Source organism: Centroberyx gerrardi, chromosome 24 (assembly GCF_048128805.1).
Source record: "Centroberyx gerrardi isolate f3 chromosome 24, fCenGer3.hap1.cur.20231027, whole genome shotgun sequence".
In the NCBI taxonomy this organism is placed as follows: domain Eukaryota; kingdom Metazoa; phylum Chordata; class Actinopteri; order Beryciformes; family Berycidae; genus Centroberyx; species Centroberyx gerrardi.
In genome coordinates this window covers 6256689-6274814 of record NC_136020.1, presented here as the reverse complement: position 1 = coordinate 6274814, position 18126 = coordinate 6256689, and the positions used below count along the sequence as shown (strand labels likewise).

The 18126-nt window shown below is 43.1% G+C and overlaps 1 protein-coding gene across 3 annotated transcripts; it reads right to left on the bottom strand.

Moving 5' to 3' along the window:
* Nucleotides 1–190: 190 nt before the first annotated feature.
* prkcq (protein kinase C, theta) lies at nt 191–16837 on the bottom strand. Of its 3 annotated transcripts, none has more exons than XM_071920540.2 (18): nt 16774–16837; nt 12391–12858; nt 8631–8830; nt 8363–8423; nt 6618–6798; nt 6479–6510; nt 6278–6363; nt 4430–4559; nt 4096–4205; nt 3781–3910; nt 3434–3606; nt 2979–3152; nt 2793–2884; nt 2614–2676; nt 2385–2523; nt 1910–2098; nt 1351–1479; nt 191–1272 (listed from the first exon to the last, which is right to left on the bottom strand). In XM_071920540.2, the coding sequence occupies exons 2-18, from the start codon at nt 12506–12508 to the stop codon at nt 1114–1116; spliced, it is 2166 nt and encodes a 721-aa protein (XP_071776641.1). In that variant the 5' UTR covers nt 12509–12858; nt 16774–16837; the 3' UTR covers nt 191–1113. The 3 variants fall into 3 exon arrangements, with proteins under 3 accessions (XP_071776641.1, XP_071776642.1, XP_078138018.1); XM_071920541.2 differs by having other exon boundaries at nt 6618–6789; XM_078281892.1 differs by lacking the exon at nt 16774–16837 and adding an exon at nt 14668–14711.
* Nucleotides 16838–18126: the final 1289 nt, after the last annotated feature.

Here is an 18126-nt window from a genome sequence, read left to right as displayed (position 1 = left end):
GTGTCTTTCCATATTGTGCGGAGGAGGCGATATTTAATAAACTAGTCTACCGATTCATCTGTGCTGAGAAAACCTGTCAAACTGTCTGCACCTTCACCTTCACTCTCTCAATATCTGGTGAGGAGGAGTGGTACTACCAAGCTATACAAAACTCAGCCCCTCCTTAAACAGACACACACAGACAGCGGTCTAAAAAAACCCTCTTATTTCATTGTACACGATTCACAATAAAGAAAACAATAAAAACTACAGTATGCAGGATCTAAGTACCTGATCCAAATCATGACATCAATCACAAAGCTCCTGAGGTGCAATAGGAAAACACATGTAAACAAAAACCCTGTAATTTACCTCTGCTACACATCAACAGATCTCTAGCTATTCCAAATGACAGCATGTTGACAGGATTGGACTAAATTTACTTTTACAACATTCGGCTTTCTATCAACTATACAACTTCAACTCTAGGCCAATGGAAATCGGACCCAAATGGAGGTAACAGACTCAGTGCGCACTGGAATACAACGGGAAACAACAAAAGTGATGACTGGCCAATGGAACAAAGACTTCTGGTTTGTCATCACAGTGGATCTGCTTTGGCCTTTGGTTTTCATGGCAAAAAATGGAGGTTGAATACTTTATGGGGCAATTTGACATGACTGAATGTAATTTTCTGGTGTTTGTCTGATGATTATATCTGCTTCTAATGAGCTTATTACCTGCTTGCAGAGTGGTAATGTCTCTGTGGATTACTCTGTTTTTCCTCTGATTGGGATGAAAATATGATGCCTCTGCCTCTTTCACTAAGCTTAGTGGTTATTGTTTCTTTTTCCAACACTATTTTTTTGCCATTTTTGCCTTTATTATATAGTTGAAAGTGGAGAGAGACAGGAAAGAGAGAGAGAGAGAGAGAGAGAGAGAGAGAGAGAGAGAGAGGGGGGGATGACATGCGACAAAGGTCCCGGGCCGGACTCTGCCCCTTTAGTGGTTATCGTTAAGTTGTGAATATGTTACAGTTGAGTTTTGTGACATTCATGGTCTATTGTCTCTGTGTTGTAGTAAGTGCTGGTTGTGAGCGGCTGGCTGGTAGGCGGCAGGTCGTCTGTCAGGCGGTCAGGGTGCCGGGATGCGGGCGATGCCTGGGTTAACGAAGGAGAAGTTTCTGAACATGGTCTGGTCAACGCTGTTGATGAGGGTCCGGTCGGCACACGACAGCCTGGGCTTCTCGTTGATGAACTCCTTGTCAAAGTTACTGCAGTCACTGGCCGATTTCTGTGAGGGTGGAGGAGAGAATGTTAAATGTGAAATATGCTGCGTACAAAATTACAGTCAGCTTGTGACTGTGCTTACCACAGTTGGCCTGAAGGGCGGCTCCACCTGCCGTTGCTCCAGCGCGTTCCAGTCGGTGCCGTGGAAGAAGTTGTGATGCCTGATGTTGCCCTTCACCCCTAACCTCTGCTCAGGCTCCCTCACAAACAGCTAGAGAGCAGACAAGCACGTCAGAGCCGAGGTTACATACATGACATACAGGCAGTGCTGGATTACAGTGATATAATGACTTTTCAGAGTAACAAGCAGTGTGACAAATCACTATTTTAATTTCAGTTAACAATCGAAAGAATAAAACATTCATCTTGTTGTCACTTATTAATATCTTAATCTGTTTCTGCACTGCACTTCCCACAGATCACCTGTCAATCAAACTACCCAGTTCTTATTCTGTTTACTCCAATCAAACCAGAAGTAAACCTCATTATCAGTCATCATCCTCTCACACACTAAGCTAGGTTAGATGGGAAATGGCAGTAAAATTCACTCTCTCCAGGTGGAATTATTCCACTACTAAGAGACAGACACACACACACACACACACACACACACACACACACACACACACACAGCCTCTGACCTTGACCAGCATGTCTCTGGCGTCTTTGGGCAGCCAGCGGGGGTAACAGGGGTCGTCGGTGCGTATGGACTGGAACAGCTCCTCTTCGTCGCGACCGTGGAACGGAGACTGACCGATCAGCATCTCGTACAGCAGCACTCCGAAGGACCACCAGTCCACCGAGCTGTTGTACTTCTGACCCAGCAGGATCTAACACACACACACACACACACACACACTGCTATGATAGACAGTCCCCAGCTCAGTCATGGAATCAATTCAGGTTAAGGGTTTCCCATAGACAACCAGTGTAGTATTGATCAATCCTACAGTAAATATGTAATCAATCAAACTGCATCATATGCATCATATCAGAGGTGACCGACAATGGCTGGACCACATCAATATCGGCCCCATATATCGGTCTAACCCTAATCTATAATGACATCTCTAATGCAAATATGTGCTTCTATTATAACAAGGAGTGTGTGTTCACCTCGGGGGCGATGTAGTCGGGGGTCCCACAGAAGGTGGAGGTCCGCGAGTCCTCCTGCATGTTCTCCTTACACATGCCAAAGTCTGCTATCTTTATATGGCCCTCAGAGTCCAACAGCACGTTATCCAGCTTCAGATCCCTACAGAGAAACAGGAGGGGGGGGGGCTGTTTTGACTTTACTGCACATCATCTATTCTAGTGCTAGGTCTGGTCTAGGCTGTGAACCTACCTGTATACGATTCCTTTAGAGTGCAGGAACTGGAGCCCACAGACGATCTCCGCTGCGTAGAACCTGCAGGAAGACACACAAAGAGGAGATATGGCGTCTCTCTTAAGGTGTAAAGGAGGGTGATGCAAAATGGAGGTGTGTATTCAGCCAACATCTGACGTGTCTGTGGACTGACATACGTGGATCTGTGCAGGTCGAACTTGTGGCAGCTCTGGATGTGGAACATGAGGTCGCCTCCGTTCAGATACTCCATCACAAAGAACAAGTTCTCCTGGGAAAAGAACAAAACAAAACAAAGATAGGTCAGAGAGTTGGCTGAGGAGGGTGTAGGGAGTGTGTGGATGTGTATGTCTGGGTGCTATTACCTTGGTCTGGAAGGTGCAGTAAAGGTGTGTGAGGAAGGGATGTTCCCAGGCTAAAGAGAGGACCCTCCTCTCCACCATGGTGCACTCCACGTCATCGTCCATCAGGACCACATCCTTCTTCAGAGCTTTAACCGCGAAGAACTGTCCGGTGCCTTTCAGCTCCGCTAGAAACACCTGGAAACACACCGGGAACATCATGAGCACTGCTGCTGCTGCTGGACACTTCATAGTTTCCTCATAATTTCTTTGAGTTCTTACAGCAACTATGCAAAAATCCACAGAGCATTAACAAGTTTAAGTTTCCATTGTTCAGTCATTGCTTTCTCCCCTCCCTCTCAAATCCTTCAACGATACTTCAATATATTCTATTTGCTGTATTCGTATCTATATCCTAGTCTTTGCTGCTGCAGTCACCCAATTTCCCCATTACAGTTTGACCTTATCTCCTCCAGCACCTTGCCAAAGCTGCCTTTGCCGAGCATCTTGTGCAGGGCGAAGCTGTCGATGGTGAACTTGTGCTGGTGTTCCTTCCTGGGCACAGCGTACAGGGGCTCCTCTTCCTCTTTCTCCTCCTCCGTGAACGGCCCGCCAACATCCGCTGGACCGTCCCACGATATACCCTGCAACTCTGGGGAGGGAGAGGTGGGTCAGGGGAGGGGTGAAGGGATGGGAATGGGAAAGGAGGAGGGATGCAATATTAACGACCTATGAAGAAGAAATAATAGGCTTGAGAAGATTTTAGACCTGTTTACCTACAGAATGTTGAGGAGTTGGCAATATACACGCATATGTTTTGCCTTACCTTTGCGCGCAGGAGTCGCTGTAGCGGGCAAACCCATCACTAACCCCGATGGAGCTCGGACCACTCCCGCCTGGCCCACGCCTACTGGCCCCTCTCGACCAATGATGTCACTGTCTCTGGTGCTTCTGGCCTATAGGGGAAAGGTATTACCAGAGTCAGACCAATATGGGTTTCTGAAGGCCAATACAGATATCTTTTGCGTTGAACCTGGCAACAGCTAATAGCTTGAGCCAACAAGTCACAAATATGGCATTTTACTTCACAATAGTAATTTCTCTAAATCTGAACATAGCCCAGAACATTTGTTTGCCTGACCTGCTGTTTGGTCTCGATGATGGCTAGAGCTTCGGCCATCAGTTTTTGGTTGACCCCACAGAGGTTGGCCACTTTCTTCTGGCATTTATGGTGGACGTTCATACCACATTCTACACAGAAAACACAGGATTACCGCTCTGGACGTGCCACTCCAACATAATGTTACAAGGTTGATGATGCAACAGAATTACTAAGCGTAGAGAACAATTTCAGTACAGTTGTGCACTGATTACATGGTAGAAAACTCATTTAGCGTGTACTGTGAACATTCTGAGGCACATTTAGGTTACAAAGTGATACTATAATGTGTGCAGATGCATTAAAGGTCTCTCACCCTCACATTTGAGCCCCTGCTTGGCCAGCCCCCACAGTAGAGTCCCACAGTGTTCGCAGAAGGTGGGACTTTTGTAGTTGTAAACTTTAAACCTGTGGGGCATGTCGATCTTGAAGCGCTCCTTGTGGATCTGCAACACACAGTGAACACACACTCTCACCTGAACGCACACAACACATAGGCCTATCATACAGCTTATCATGGGAGACCTGGTACAGGTTTAGCGCAGCAAGATCTCGGGAGAGAAACAAGCAACCCAGGCTGTCAAAAGAGGCCCGATGAGTCTGGACAACTCTGCAACCACATGTTCCTTCTTTTACAGACACACTTGAACAGAGTTATGTAATTTAAAAAAAACGATTACTGAATTATATAAAGAGTAAAAGCAATTGAGAGAAATTGAAAATGTATTTAATTTGATTTATTTATTTTGACTACATCAGCCCATTTGGCCATTTTGTTGGTGGCATCTTCCAGTGTCAGATAGCTGAATATATAGCTAGTTAGCTAGTTAGCTACTTTAGCTAGGTGCCTGCTAACATCAATGACAACTGGGTGGGGAGATGGGTGGGGGAGGGGAAACAAACTGTTGTGCAGTTACTGTAACAGAACTGGGCAGCAGGTGGGGATGTTTGACAGCTTCTATTTAAACTCATATAGGTAGTCTCAAAAAACCTCAAAAAGCACAATGACAATTTGAAAACAAGCCCAAAAACCTGAGACTGACGATATTTTTAAGCAACTTTCTGAAAAAACAGGCCCAGAGTCACTTACAGTAAGGTCACATGGCAACTATGGTAGCAAAGCATCAGGCACAAGTTGCACTGTGTCCATGTCATATTGTGATAGTCCTTGGCTGTGGTTCCAGAAAGCTCTTTTACTATTCACTCCTTGTAGATAGAGATTTTACAAAAGCCAGATCTAAGTGGTTCCACCCATTCTACTTGAGTTTGTTATACATTTTTTAACTTTATGATTAAGAAAAAATAAGTCTTCTTGCATTTACAGTTTTTCACAATTGTTTACATACTAAAACTGGAACTTGGGACACAATCACTAAAACCTGAAACTCATGTATCAAATCCCTAAACCATGTCTGCAAACCTACAAGCACATTTTCAGCTTTTCACTCAGTTTGCAATTCTCTGTCACACTTTTTGCAAAACACTACACACAGTAATGTGTAGTTTTCTCTCGTTCTCTACATTAGGCACAACATTCTGGACACAAAACCACTAACACAAAATGCAAAACCCCACAGGTTTTGCATTTTGTGAAAATGAGCCCTAGTTTCAGAAAATGTGTGTAAGCAATTGTGAAAAACTGTAATTGTATATTTTTTCACAACTAAATTAACTATTTGTGTACCAGCACTAGTTGTACCACCACCAACCACGTGGAACCAGCTTTTACTAAATTTATCATGCTGAAAAAGTAATGGCAAAAACACTTCCTGGAACCAACGAGTGGGCGGAACCTCTCTATGCTATATACCACAACATTAGCTTTGGCATTTTCTATTGTTTTCATGCATATGAAAACGGCAGGCATGCGGCTGAGGAGGAAGTGAAACAAGGGCGAAAAGATGAAGCAGGGAGGAGGGAGCCGAGACGAGAATGTCATGTAATGATATGATACTCCTGCATGAGGTGACTATTTGATTAGTAAGCATTGTAACCACAAGTTTACAAATCTCCTTTACACGTCAGCCACTTCAGAAATCACCTCTGCTGTGAAGAATCGGCCCATTGTTACACAGCGTCGTATGTGACATAAGGAGTGTGTGTAAGAGTCTCAAAACCAGACCGAGGCAAGCCTTCTATTTCTGGAACAACTGACAAGACTCACCATTGTTTCTTTGCTGTTGACCGCTGACCCCGTGCATTTGGCGATAACTTTGTCGATGCATTTTTTGTGGATGGCTGCATTGCACTCTAGAGGAGAAAAGATGACAAGGTGAGAAAAGAAGAGAAGAAGAGGGGTATCATGGTGTGATGCTGCCTTGGCGATACACAGCGACAGTGGAAAAAAAAGAAAACTGCCACTCACGTCTGCACTGGTAGCCCTGCTTGTTGAGACCCCTGTGGTGGAGAAAAACAGAGAAGGGGAGTCATCAACCAAACATCCAAAAATGACTAATACGATGAGAGTGGGTGTTCGCGGGAGAACATCTCAGTCGGGTCCGTACCAGACAAACTCCTTGCAGACGGAGCAGAAGGTCGGCTGGGGGAAGAAGGTGGCGCTGAATTCGTGACACTTGACCACGTGAACTTTGGCCTGTTTGATGGCGCCGCGTCGCTGATGGAGGGCGAACAGACCCTCTCTCTCCCTCTCGGACTCCATATCCCCCTCACTCTGACCTGTAGCATCTGACAGACAGGCAGCACACAGATATGAAAATGACAAGTCAAAGGGATGCATTGAGTTTGTAGGAGATTGGTCCATTGGTCAGCATTCCCATTAAAGCTGCACAAGGCAACTACGCACACTGGTGGCTTCAAATGCAGCAAGAGGTAACGATTTGAACTTAAATACCCAGTAATCCTCTAAGGTGACGTCAGTAAACTGCACACAGTTACCAACCCAACCGGTCTGTGATGCTTTATACCAAAGGAAACCAAAGAGACGAGAGAGGAAAAGATCTAACGTTGGTGAGCTTTCTCTGGACGGAGCGCTGCTCTCCGCTGTTTAGGAGACAGTTTGTATTTTGGTGTTAAGTTTCAATTTGTCACTTCCTGTAGTTGAGAGGTGTCCATACCAAGACCAGAATTATATTTGAGCAGAGAGGGGGTGAATATACAGGGTCTCAATTACTGGGGATGGGACGCTTTTCTCTGCTGCAGCCCCACTTTGGGATTTAGGCCATCCTATGTGTCCCTGGTAGATTGTTTGCTCCATGCTAACAGTTTAGCATGCACTATGTTGAGTGATAACAGGCACCAGCATTGTCTCAAGTGTGAGAAAATGAGAACTTGTAGTAGCTCTAAAGCTAAATGATAAGCAGATAAGATATATGCAGCTAAGAGATTGGTAAGATTTACAAGAAATATAATATAAGTAACATACTGTTTGAAATACCAGAGGCTATTTTTCTCAAAGGTGTGAAAGTGGTGGGCGATGGGAGACTGTGTAAAGCTAAAAACTCACTCTCACCCGCAATAGCTCTAAACTAAACCTGCCTACATCAGCTATATTGATTTAGTGATATTTCATTTCCATTCATTCATTCCAAAAAAAAGTGTTTACCTTTAACAGAGAGAGAGAGACAATGACAGAGAAAGCACATGAGGCAAGTCACATTGTGCCATCTTCATACTTCTGCAAATGCTTGACAGGCATGTCCAGTAACAACTGATAATGCATAATTTTGTGAGTTATTACATTTTTAGTCAATATTATTATTACATTATGAAAATTATCAGGGAATGTATTACATTAACAGGTTTTATTACCCATTTTGGCAAGTTATTATTATTTTTATTATTATCTGGTAGTTATTACATTAGTTGCTACATGTCCTCTGTTGCTAGTGTTTGTTTATGTGTGTGTGTGTGTGTGTGTGTGTGTGTGTGTGTGCCAGAGGAGGACATCTACCGAGCAAATGGTCACTGTGTGCCAGTCGCTATGCCACCTGTTGTTGTGGGCAGCGGCTTCTTAATTGCCAAGTCTATATATATATACAGATACATGAGAGGGCTTCTTCCAGGTCTTGGCATGGTGTTGGTGTCAGCAAAGCACCAGTGAATGCGATCTAATATAAAGCACATTTGCAGTGCTTCTAACCAGCTGATGACAAGAGGCTCTAAACCCTTATTTTCAGTTTGAGAAAATGTAATCACTCCTTTCTGCCTCCAAGCCCTGCGTGTTATATTGTAGTTGCTTTAACATGACGGGGCAGCAGCAGGTCGGGTTATAAAGGTTTGAACCACTCACCGCTTTTCTCTAGATAATATCTGGCCTCCATCAGCAGGCGGCCCTGTGGCTTCAGCTCCAACTGAGACAAAGAGAAACAGAAGGAAGAAAGAAAGAGGGAAACAAAAGCAACATTTTAGCGATTCTCTGGAACGAACGGACGGACGGGAGGGAATTCATCAGAAAAACATGAAGAATGAAAGGGGAAGAACGTGGATGCGGGCTGATGTCATGAACTGTCTGCCTGGAAGACACACACACACACACACACACACACACACACACTCACCCAGATCTCCAGCTTGCCGTTCTCCTTCTTGCAGCGGGACGCCAGGGTGTCCAGGGCCACGGTGGCCTCGGACTTGAGCTCGGCGGTCCGGTCCTTCACCATCACGTGCATGACCCTGCCCCGGTGCACGTGGGCGTCGAACGTGGTGCTCCACGGCGGGTACATGGTGGGCTTCTTCTGCTTGTACACCTGGCCCTTCTCTGGGGAGGGGAATAGGACAGACACATATATCAGGCAGGAGGAATGCTGAGACATAAGATGAAACTGTAAAGCTTAACTAGCAAATGGGGGGTATCAAACATAACGCAACCTAAAATTCCAAGATAACAGTCAAGATAACATTAAGAGAAATGTATGAAAAGTACAAAATATATCAGCTACAGCATTATGAGGTGTGCAAAATAGCAGAGGTGGAACATGCTGAATGAATGAAAATATGTCCGATATGAAAATATACCAAAAAATGAAACAGATGCAGTATGAAATGAGTGAGAAATTATAAATATATTGAGATGTATGCAATGTATACGAATGAGTGAGAATATGGAACTATGAAGAAAACAAATATGGGAATTTACAGCTTATGCATGATGTGCAAAATGTGCATCATATTCACGTTACCAGGTCTACATATACATATGGACAGAAAGTGTACAAACTATTCGCCGTATAAAAATACATTCAACAGCACAGAATTTGATCCTATGTTTATGGAAGAATAATACATTCAGCTGGAACTGTATTTTTCCCCACAGCGGGTCCTAACATTAAAATCTTACAGTTCAGCCACTCTTTATGATTATGTATTCATAGTGTTAAGAGATTTTCTATCTCGTCACATGGCCTGGAAAACCTCCTGGCCTTGATCATTGACATCTGCTGCATTTCTTTTCTGCAATAACATCCCATATATCCACTTACATAACACCCACATGCCATCCTGCCGCTTCAACAATAAAGCCCACTAAGCTTTTTTCTGCTCCCAAAGCGATCTGCATCCCTCTCCATCATCGGCTCATCATGTCTGTCCACCGGCCCTGCCAGCTGCTGTCTATGCTGATTAAACCGCCCAGAGAGGAAAATATGTCTGTTTCTCCCCAGACGCACGCATCAGATTGTGCTTCTTTTTTTTTTTTTTTTTTTAGAAAGTTTCCTAGCTGTCTTATTCAGAGCGAGAGGTGTCATGTTTTGGTCTCAGCCTCTACTCAGTTCCTGTGTTGTTTCTCTGTAAAAGACGCTGAGGTGACATTTACACTTGGGTGTGCTTTCATGTCTCTGTTTAAAGGGGCGCTGCTATAGGAATTCACATTTTCCCTCCATTTGTATACATGAGCAAAGATGTTTCATGTTTTTTTTTAATTCGATTCTGTTTGAGTTTGACTTTTAAAAATCCATCCTTTTTTCCAGGCAGTTTCTGACTAACTCCAGTAAAATGCATCACAACTGGACTTGCTCCTGATTGGCTCCCTCAGTAAAGGATCTCTTCCGTCCAATCAGGCCAGTTTGCAGCATTTGAACTGGAAAGCCTCCACTCAGGTTTACCTCATTTGAATTAGAGGAGCTGCTGTCGGCCAATGAGGGTCCAGCATCTTGAGTCTTCAAACTCATTCAATAAATAAAAACAAAATCATCAAAACTGAATAATATGGGACCTTTAATGCTACGATACTCTCAACACTCTCAGCTTTGACTTCAATAAGAATCATAGTAATGGAAAGCCTTGATAAATGCCTTCTTTTTGAGGATGAAATCAGCTGCACATCATTTTAAAGTGAGCCAAAATGCCTGGTAGCCGTTTTTTTTTTTTAGCCGGCAGTTTCTCATCATCAGCTGTTAATGATACAAGCTCAGCATGGAGCCGGTGAGCAGGGAGTCAGTCATAAACACTGAAACCACTGAAGCTGACCGGGTGTGATGTGTAGCAGTAGAATATGCTGGGAAGGAGACATTTATATGTACTGGTAGCTGCTGAGAGGATAGTTGTTTTCTTATGATGTGAAACTCATATATGGGGCAGATATTGGCCTCTTATTAAAAATCAGATCTGGTCCAGTTGTAGAATTGATCAATACTACAGTGGTTGTCTATGGGAAGAAGTAAGAAGTAGTAGTAGTATTATCCTGGTTTCAGTGGAGAGTTTTAGTGTCCCATTGTCTAAATGTGGTTTCAGAGGCTTTTCCACCATGACATAAAAATAGTCACACTTAAAGATATTGACTATCTGCACAAAATATCAACAGCTTCAATCCAAAAATATCACTATCGGCCTCCAAAAACCCCTATCAGTCGTACTATTATGTGAATAAATGACAGTAATTTATATGTTTCCGGTGTATTGTTGCTGAGGTCAAGGTCATGCAGCTCTTAGGAAGATTTAATCTGAACTCAAGTGAAATGAAACTAAGTGACGTAGTCCTTCCAATGAGTCAATAGATTGAATTCAGTACTCAAGAATACACACACACACACACGGCGTCTCTCTGCTGCGTCGTCCTCTGCTACGCTGCAGGACCAGCCTTGTGGTTACAGAAGAGGAAAAGAAACAGCAGATCCCTCCTCTTTCCTCTCAATGGCACACTGTTTTTAGCGCCACTCTGCACTCATATTCACCAGCGGTTAAAGATAGTCAGAGGCAGAAGAACGACTCCTAGTCAAGTCCATTATCGCTCTGGGAACTCGCTGAAAGTTGTGATACTGGCATGACTCACCCGACCGCAATGAAGACCTTAAAAATGGAAGGATATAAAGGCGTATTGTTTAAAAATATATGGACACACGCACACACATGGCACTATCTTTATCTGTCGTTGCATTCTTTGAAACATGACAATCCAGCGCCTGTCATCTAGCTCGGATCCCCAGCTAAGGCTTAGCTGGTACGGGTTTGAATATGAAGGCCATTACCAATATGTTTATAGTCAAGCTGCAAATAGCTGATGTAATATACCAATATAATCTGCAAGATTCTTGTTTTTCTTGATTTTGGCGACGCCTTTGGTGATAAGCGTTCATTGCCTTGGTGTTTTGCACTCAATGTCGGCAACTTGCTGTAATAATAAAGACATTCAGTGTAGACTGCAGCTTCTTCTATTTCTTCTATCTTCTGCTATTTATTCCAGACAAACTGCTGTTGTTGCTTCCAGAAACGTAAAACAGGATTTTTCCAGGAAAGAGCTACCAGACTCTGGGTTTAGAACAGCAAATGTAAAAGCTTTCATGAACTGGAGGCTGAATCACTGTTGTGTTACAGCAATTAATAGAGACTAGCAAAACAGACATATTTATATGGAAAAGTTGTGGACTATTACTTAAAATTTGTCCATTTTAATGCACATGATATCTCAGGATAATTCTACTACTGCTACTACTACTACTAATACTAATACTAATCAAACATATTCATGCATCCGTGTGTGGAATCTGATCAAAATGTGACATTAGAATCAATTCAGATTAAGGGCTTCCCATTGACAACCAGTGCAGTATTGATCAGTTGTACAATAAATATGTAATCAACGAAACTGCATCATATCCATCAAATCGAAACCAACTAGCCAGTGTCTGATTTTCAATATAAGGTCAGTATCAACAAACCAATACATCGGTCTAACCCTGCTAACATCACTATATATTCAGGATATTCTTTTAACAACTTAACCATGCTCTTCTATGTCTACCTCTCTCTATTTTGCACACACACGAACACACACGAACACACACGAACACACACACAAACAAACACAAACACACAGTAGGTAACCTGTGTCGACGGCCTCCTTCATGTAGACCGCGCAGTAAGGGCTCAGCACCTCTTCATGGTAGGCCAGACCGGGATCGATCTCAAAGTTGGAGAAACCGATCCGCAGGAACGGCGACATGGCTGCAGGTCTCCACTCTTTGACCTCTGCAAAATGTTCCAAACAACCTCCGAGGAACCTCTGGAGAACCTCTGGAGAACCTTGGGCTAGTCCTTCCTTCAGAACAGTTGGATGTGATCTCTCAGATTCGCGAGATAGCGCCGGTGTTGCCGTCACCCACCTTCCCTCCGCTGCAGCACGCGCCGACTAGCCTTTCCCTCCAGAGGAAAGATGGGCTGGCAGGGGGAGGACAGAGGAGGAGGAGGAGGAGGAGGAGGAGGAGGAGGAAGAGGCAAGCTCGGGGAGGGCTGTTTTCCGCCCTTGACGCTTCGCACACCCTGTCCTGTCCTGATTAAGAGATGTCAGTTGCCCTGTGAAAGGAAGAAACAGAGAGAGAGAGATGTTTCATCACCCGCGACACAGCAACCACAAGAGCCGGCTACGAACGAGTTGCCCTGCAAACCGCATGCTAACCCGGTTAGGTCTCAAAGTGGGGTACCAGGGACACACAGGGGTCCTTGAAGGGGTCCCCAGCAAAATGACGAATAGTTTGCACTATAATTCACTAGAAATCATCTCAATAGAAAGATTAAGAGTGACTTTTCTAACCACAGGTTTCACTCTCACCACGCGTGCAGAAGCACGCATAAAAACCTTCCCATATGGGCTCCATGGACAAAGTCTAATCAACTGAGGCATCTATGGCCTTAATGTGTGTCTATTTTTGGGGGGGTCCGGGACATTTTAGGATGTTTGAGAACCCCTGCAGTTGTCGAACCTGCCTCGAAATCCCCAAATAATGTAACTGGCAGACCTTGAACCAGCCGTCTCAACCTCCGCACAGCTAAAATAAAACTGCTCATACCTTTAGCACTTGTAAACGGCAGCTGTCTCCCTTGGGAGTCCTGGAGCGTCTTGTAACCGCGGCAATCTCTCTCCACCTCTGCTTATATTGTCAACCGGATAAATAGCTACCAAACTCCTGCTGCTTAGATAGAGGCAGCAGAAGAGGTTTGATGGCAACTGATATTTGAGGCCTGCCAGAGAGTTGTGTGTGTGTTTGTGTGTGTGTGTGTGTGTGTGTTTGTGCCAGCCCCAGTGGTGGAGAGGGGACCGGGAAGGGACTATTAATAGAGCTGTAATACTAAACGCTGATCAGGAATACACGAGCCTGACTCTGCAGTACTGGTCGTTGTCGTCGTGGTCGTCACAACCCGGCACAAGTCACCATGTAACAGCCAAGTCTTTACCGAACACTCGCTGACCCTGTGACATGTGGCATGACGCGGACACACAGCCGTAGAGACTAGGGTTCGACCGAAATGCGCTTTTGAAAGCTGATACTGATATTTTTGTACTGAAGCTGTCAGATATTTTGTGGCAATATTCAGTTTTATATTCAGTGTATTCAGTGTTTCCTGGGGAATTTTATTCTTAACAGGGTGGAAAAGCCTCTGAAGCCGCATTTACACCATCATGGGACACTAAAACTCTCCACTGAAATCCTAATGACATAATTTTAGTCATGAGTTGAAAGCTCTTTAAAGCAGGGTGACCCACTGCACCGATTCAATGGTAGGGGAAACTCTGGGATATATTAGGTCTTTAAATGAAGAATCAATGCACAAAAAATACCATTGAAAACTTAAATTAATAAATAAAATGTGCCGGTTTTACAGAGTGGGAGGAACCTCCATTATATCAACAGTGGACGAAATTGACTGGCTGATGTCATATTTTCAATTAAAGCCCAATATCAGCCCGATGTATCGGTCTAACCCTAACAGAAACATAAACAAACATGCATACCGTCATAGAGTTTTCTATTTTGAAACGCAATAAAAATCAAAAAATCATTGTCGGAAGCTGATCATCAAGTCTGAGGATCCAGTCTACAAAGGTGTTATAATCTTATCAATTTAGGCCTTAAGTTATCTACTATCCTTTTAAAAGTACCACAGTTTGCTCTAATTTTGTGTTATCAATCATTTTGGATCAAGTAGTTGTTTTGTGTTGAGTATGTCCATATCTAATTCTGGAATGAATCTCTTCATCAGCATTTAATCACAAATTTAGGCACATAGACCGACTGACATTGACACTGATATTGACACCCAACCTCCCACACACACCCACACACATACACACACACACACACTCCTACAAATGCAGATTCATACCTTGTGAAATGTGCAGCGCTGCAGCCCTCCCTGACAGCCTCTTCTGCAGTTTGAACCCTTCAGTAATCCTGCATGTAAAGGGGGAGTAAAGCTTCCTGTGTTTGACTTACGACTATGTAACCACACTTCCTGTCTCTGGGCCGTTTTTTTTGGGTTCTTTTTTTTTTTGAAGCTTCACAGGTGGGGCTGATGCAAACATGAGATTGAATAACACCACTATATTTAAAACATAGTTATCTTTAATTTTTAAAAAGTTGGGCAAACTGTCAGCGGTGAAAAGAGCACCCAAATAGAAAATACTCAAGTAGACGTATTGTTTCTTTGCTGAAATTTTACTCAAGTGGAAGTAAAATTACTAGTGCTAAAATCTGTTTTGGTAAAAGTAAAAAGTAGCTAATTTAAAATGCACTCAGGTAAAAGTCTCTGAGTCACTGCATTGGTGTTTCTTCAACTAGCGTTAGCTAGCAAGGCTAGCGAACTAGCTAGACAACAACTAGCTAACACAAACCATAATACTGAAGCTGAATAGGTGGCTTTTGGGGTAATGTAAACAAAGCTACTAGCATGTAGAACTTTGAGCATTTAATAATAGGTACATTTAGTTAACTTAACATTTCCTCCAGGTTTGAAGGAAGCGACTGGCTAGTTTCTGATGCGACGCTAATGGAGAGCCTAACTTGCTAAGTATGAACATACTCAAGTAAGGGTAACAGTAAACTGAACTAAAGTAAACTACCGACTTTAAAAAGCTACTCATTTACAATAGGGAGAGTAAATAATTCTTTACTTCCACTGCAAAATGTTTTTTTGATGTTTATACAGTTGGTGAACTGAAGAACTGAAGACCTGTGCTGATGTTCTGATGTAAACTAATAGGGATTATAGTCTATGCCCTCTTTCTTCCTCATACAGTGACCATACAGTAAGTGTAAGTGGATTTAGACAGGACCAACACAGAGGTCATTGTTAAACCAAGCTGCTGATCTGTGATTATAAAACCCACTATAACCAAAACAGCCGCTCACAACCCTGCAAATCAGCTGCTGATTAACTGTAATTCGCTATTCCAGATTAAAGCAAACGTAAGTGTTGGTGTTAATTTTTAGCTACTTAGTTATTGTTAGGGTTAGTGCATCTTTTGAGGTGAATTATGTATTGCACATATTAAAAACATACCGTATTTTGCTGTGCCTTAGCATACACTTTTATGTGTGTGTGTAGGCAGTAGGATGCACCAGGGTGGCATATGAGGGGGTGGATTGACTTTAACCACCCATGAGTACTCAAATGCCACCCCACCCACACACACACACACACACACACACACACACACACACACACACACACCTACACACACACACACATACAGAGTTACAGGGAAGGTCAAGTGCCAATGTACCAATGTCAGAGACCTTTCTCAGCGTGCCCTTTCAGAAACCTTTCATCGGGGAGGGCAAAGTCAAACAACCCTCTGTTCTATGCACCATCAAAAGGGGAGTGTGTGTGTGTAGCATGTGTGTGTAGCATGTGTGTGTTTGCACCAAAGGTTTTTGAAGTAGCTGTGAGGGGAAGGGTCTCTTTGTTGTTATTGACAGGATGTCCATGTGTGTGACAGAAGCCATTGACTAGCTGCTGGTTTAACAGGAGCCCAGACACTCCAAGTGTCCCTGAAGTGGTCATTCATTCAAAGACAGAACACAAAAGCTCTGTGCAGTATGAAGCATGAACACCATCATCCTGTTCTTTCCTTCATTAGTGAATATACAGCTCATGATCACCAATAAGATATCTGTGTCTCTAAATACTATTATATTATAATAAAGCTCATAAGTTTCAAAGCATGAACTAAAATGGATCTAATAGCCTATGACTCTTCTTTTTCAGCCATTCTGACCCAAACAATTTTTTTTCTCAAGCATATTAGGTTTTCATTATAGGAAACACATCACATGTAAAACATACAATAGCCTACCTTAAATATACGTTAAACGCTGCAGATCAACAAAACGGTAAATAGGCAGCTAAATAGTAGGCATGGTTCATAGTAAATGCTCAATAGTAAAACCCTCGAAACAAAGTGGAAATACATAAAACAGATGTACTAACCTGTACGAGACAATGTCTACCCAAGTTTAATGTCCATAGAAGTTGTTCTCCATCTGGGCATTTCTCTGATATTGGAGAGTAGCGTTGGTACACGGACTGTCACATCGTGCTACGTTAAATGACTGCGGGAAACATCAAAATTCAGAGGAAAGCCCACGACACCTCACATCACCAAACTAAGTGGTAAAACAATTGGGGAAGTGTGAATTACTCTATCATACCAGAATCGCCTAGGTGTACCGCTTAACGGGGCGGAGAGCTTAAATCATCAATTACATGCCTGATGCACTCCTCTTTCGACTGCTGCTGCAGCATAAAAGACGGCTGCCGCTTGTGTTTACGACTATCTAAGTTATCTTACGGGGAGACATGAACGCAGCATAAAGCAATTCAGCGCTGAGGTCCGCCTCTCTAACTATAATTACTCCATGAAACATCTTTATAATACTACCAGACCAAGAAAGAAGCACTGACACAAATGGCTTAACAGCCTTTAGTAATATCCCTATCGCAGTTCTATCAAGTAAGCTAGTTAGCCTCAATACGTGCCGTGTTCTCCCGCGTGGAGAGAACGCTCGCCCAAACTCAATTAAAATATGTTGCGATTTAATGGTGACTTGCTTGTCGGGACAGGTAAACATTGTAGAACAAAACTTTAGACCTTTTATGAATCGATAGGAGACGCTCTTCAATTCGGCACATATCCAATACACGAACCAATTTTAGAATTGGTTTGGTTATTCCCGCAGTCTTCCTCCACTAAAGTAACGTTAGGCCACACCGTTGAGGGCTAGCGAGCAGTGTGAAACAATTATTTAAGTTGATATTTTTATTAAAATAAACGCTGCCTGGTGGATCATATATGCCGAATTTACCAGAAGACCCGAACGATTCGGTAAAGGTCTAAAGTCATGTTCTATCAGGTATGTATATTCGCCGATAAGGAAGTAAACATTAAACTGTCGGATTTTTGAATGGCGTTTGGCGTGACGGTTTCTCCAAAAAGAAAGAACGGCGCGAATCGAAACTAGTCGCATCCCTAACGAAACAGCACTATGATATTGCTATAATAATCGTGTAGGGATTTATAGCGTGTCTGTGGTACTCAAAAGTTTATAGTGACCTTTCGTGCTTTTTTTGTTTTGTTGTTGTTTTATCTTCCCATGGTACAACTGTAATGTTATATAGGCTAATATTTCTAAAGGACTTCATAGTTTTGTTGTGATGTGGGTATGGAATTATAGCCTACTAGTTGTTTTTTGTAAGGGGTGGGGAAATACACAGTCATCATCGCAATCCCGAGAATAGGCTATCTATATATAACTGTGTGATGTCATTCGTTGCCTAATTGTA

Bases quoted from the DNA above. Each gene is read 5' to 3' on its own strand.
- prkcq (XM_071920540.2), bottom strand. From the start codon at position 12,508: ATGTCGCCGTTCCTGCGGATCGGTTTCTCCAACTTTGAGATCGATCCC. The intron at 8,831-12,390 runs GTTACCTACTGT...TCCCCTCCCCAG, and splicing joins GAAGGAGGCCGTCGACACAG to AGAAGGGCCAGGTGTACAAG. The intron at 1,273-1,350 runs GTAAGCACAGTC...CCACCCTCACAG, and splicing joins CGCCCTTCAGGCCAACTGTG to AAATCGGCCAGTGACTGCAG.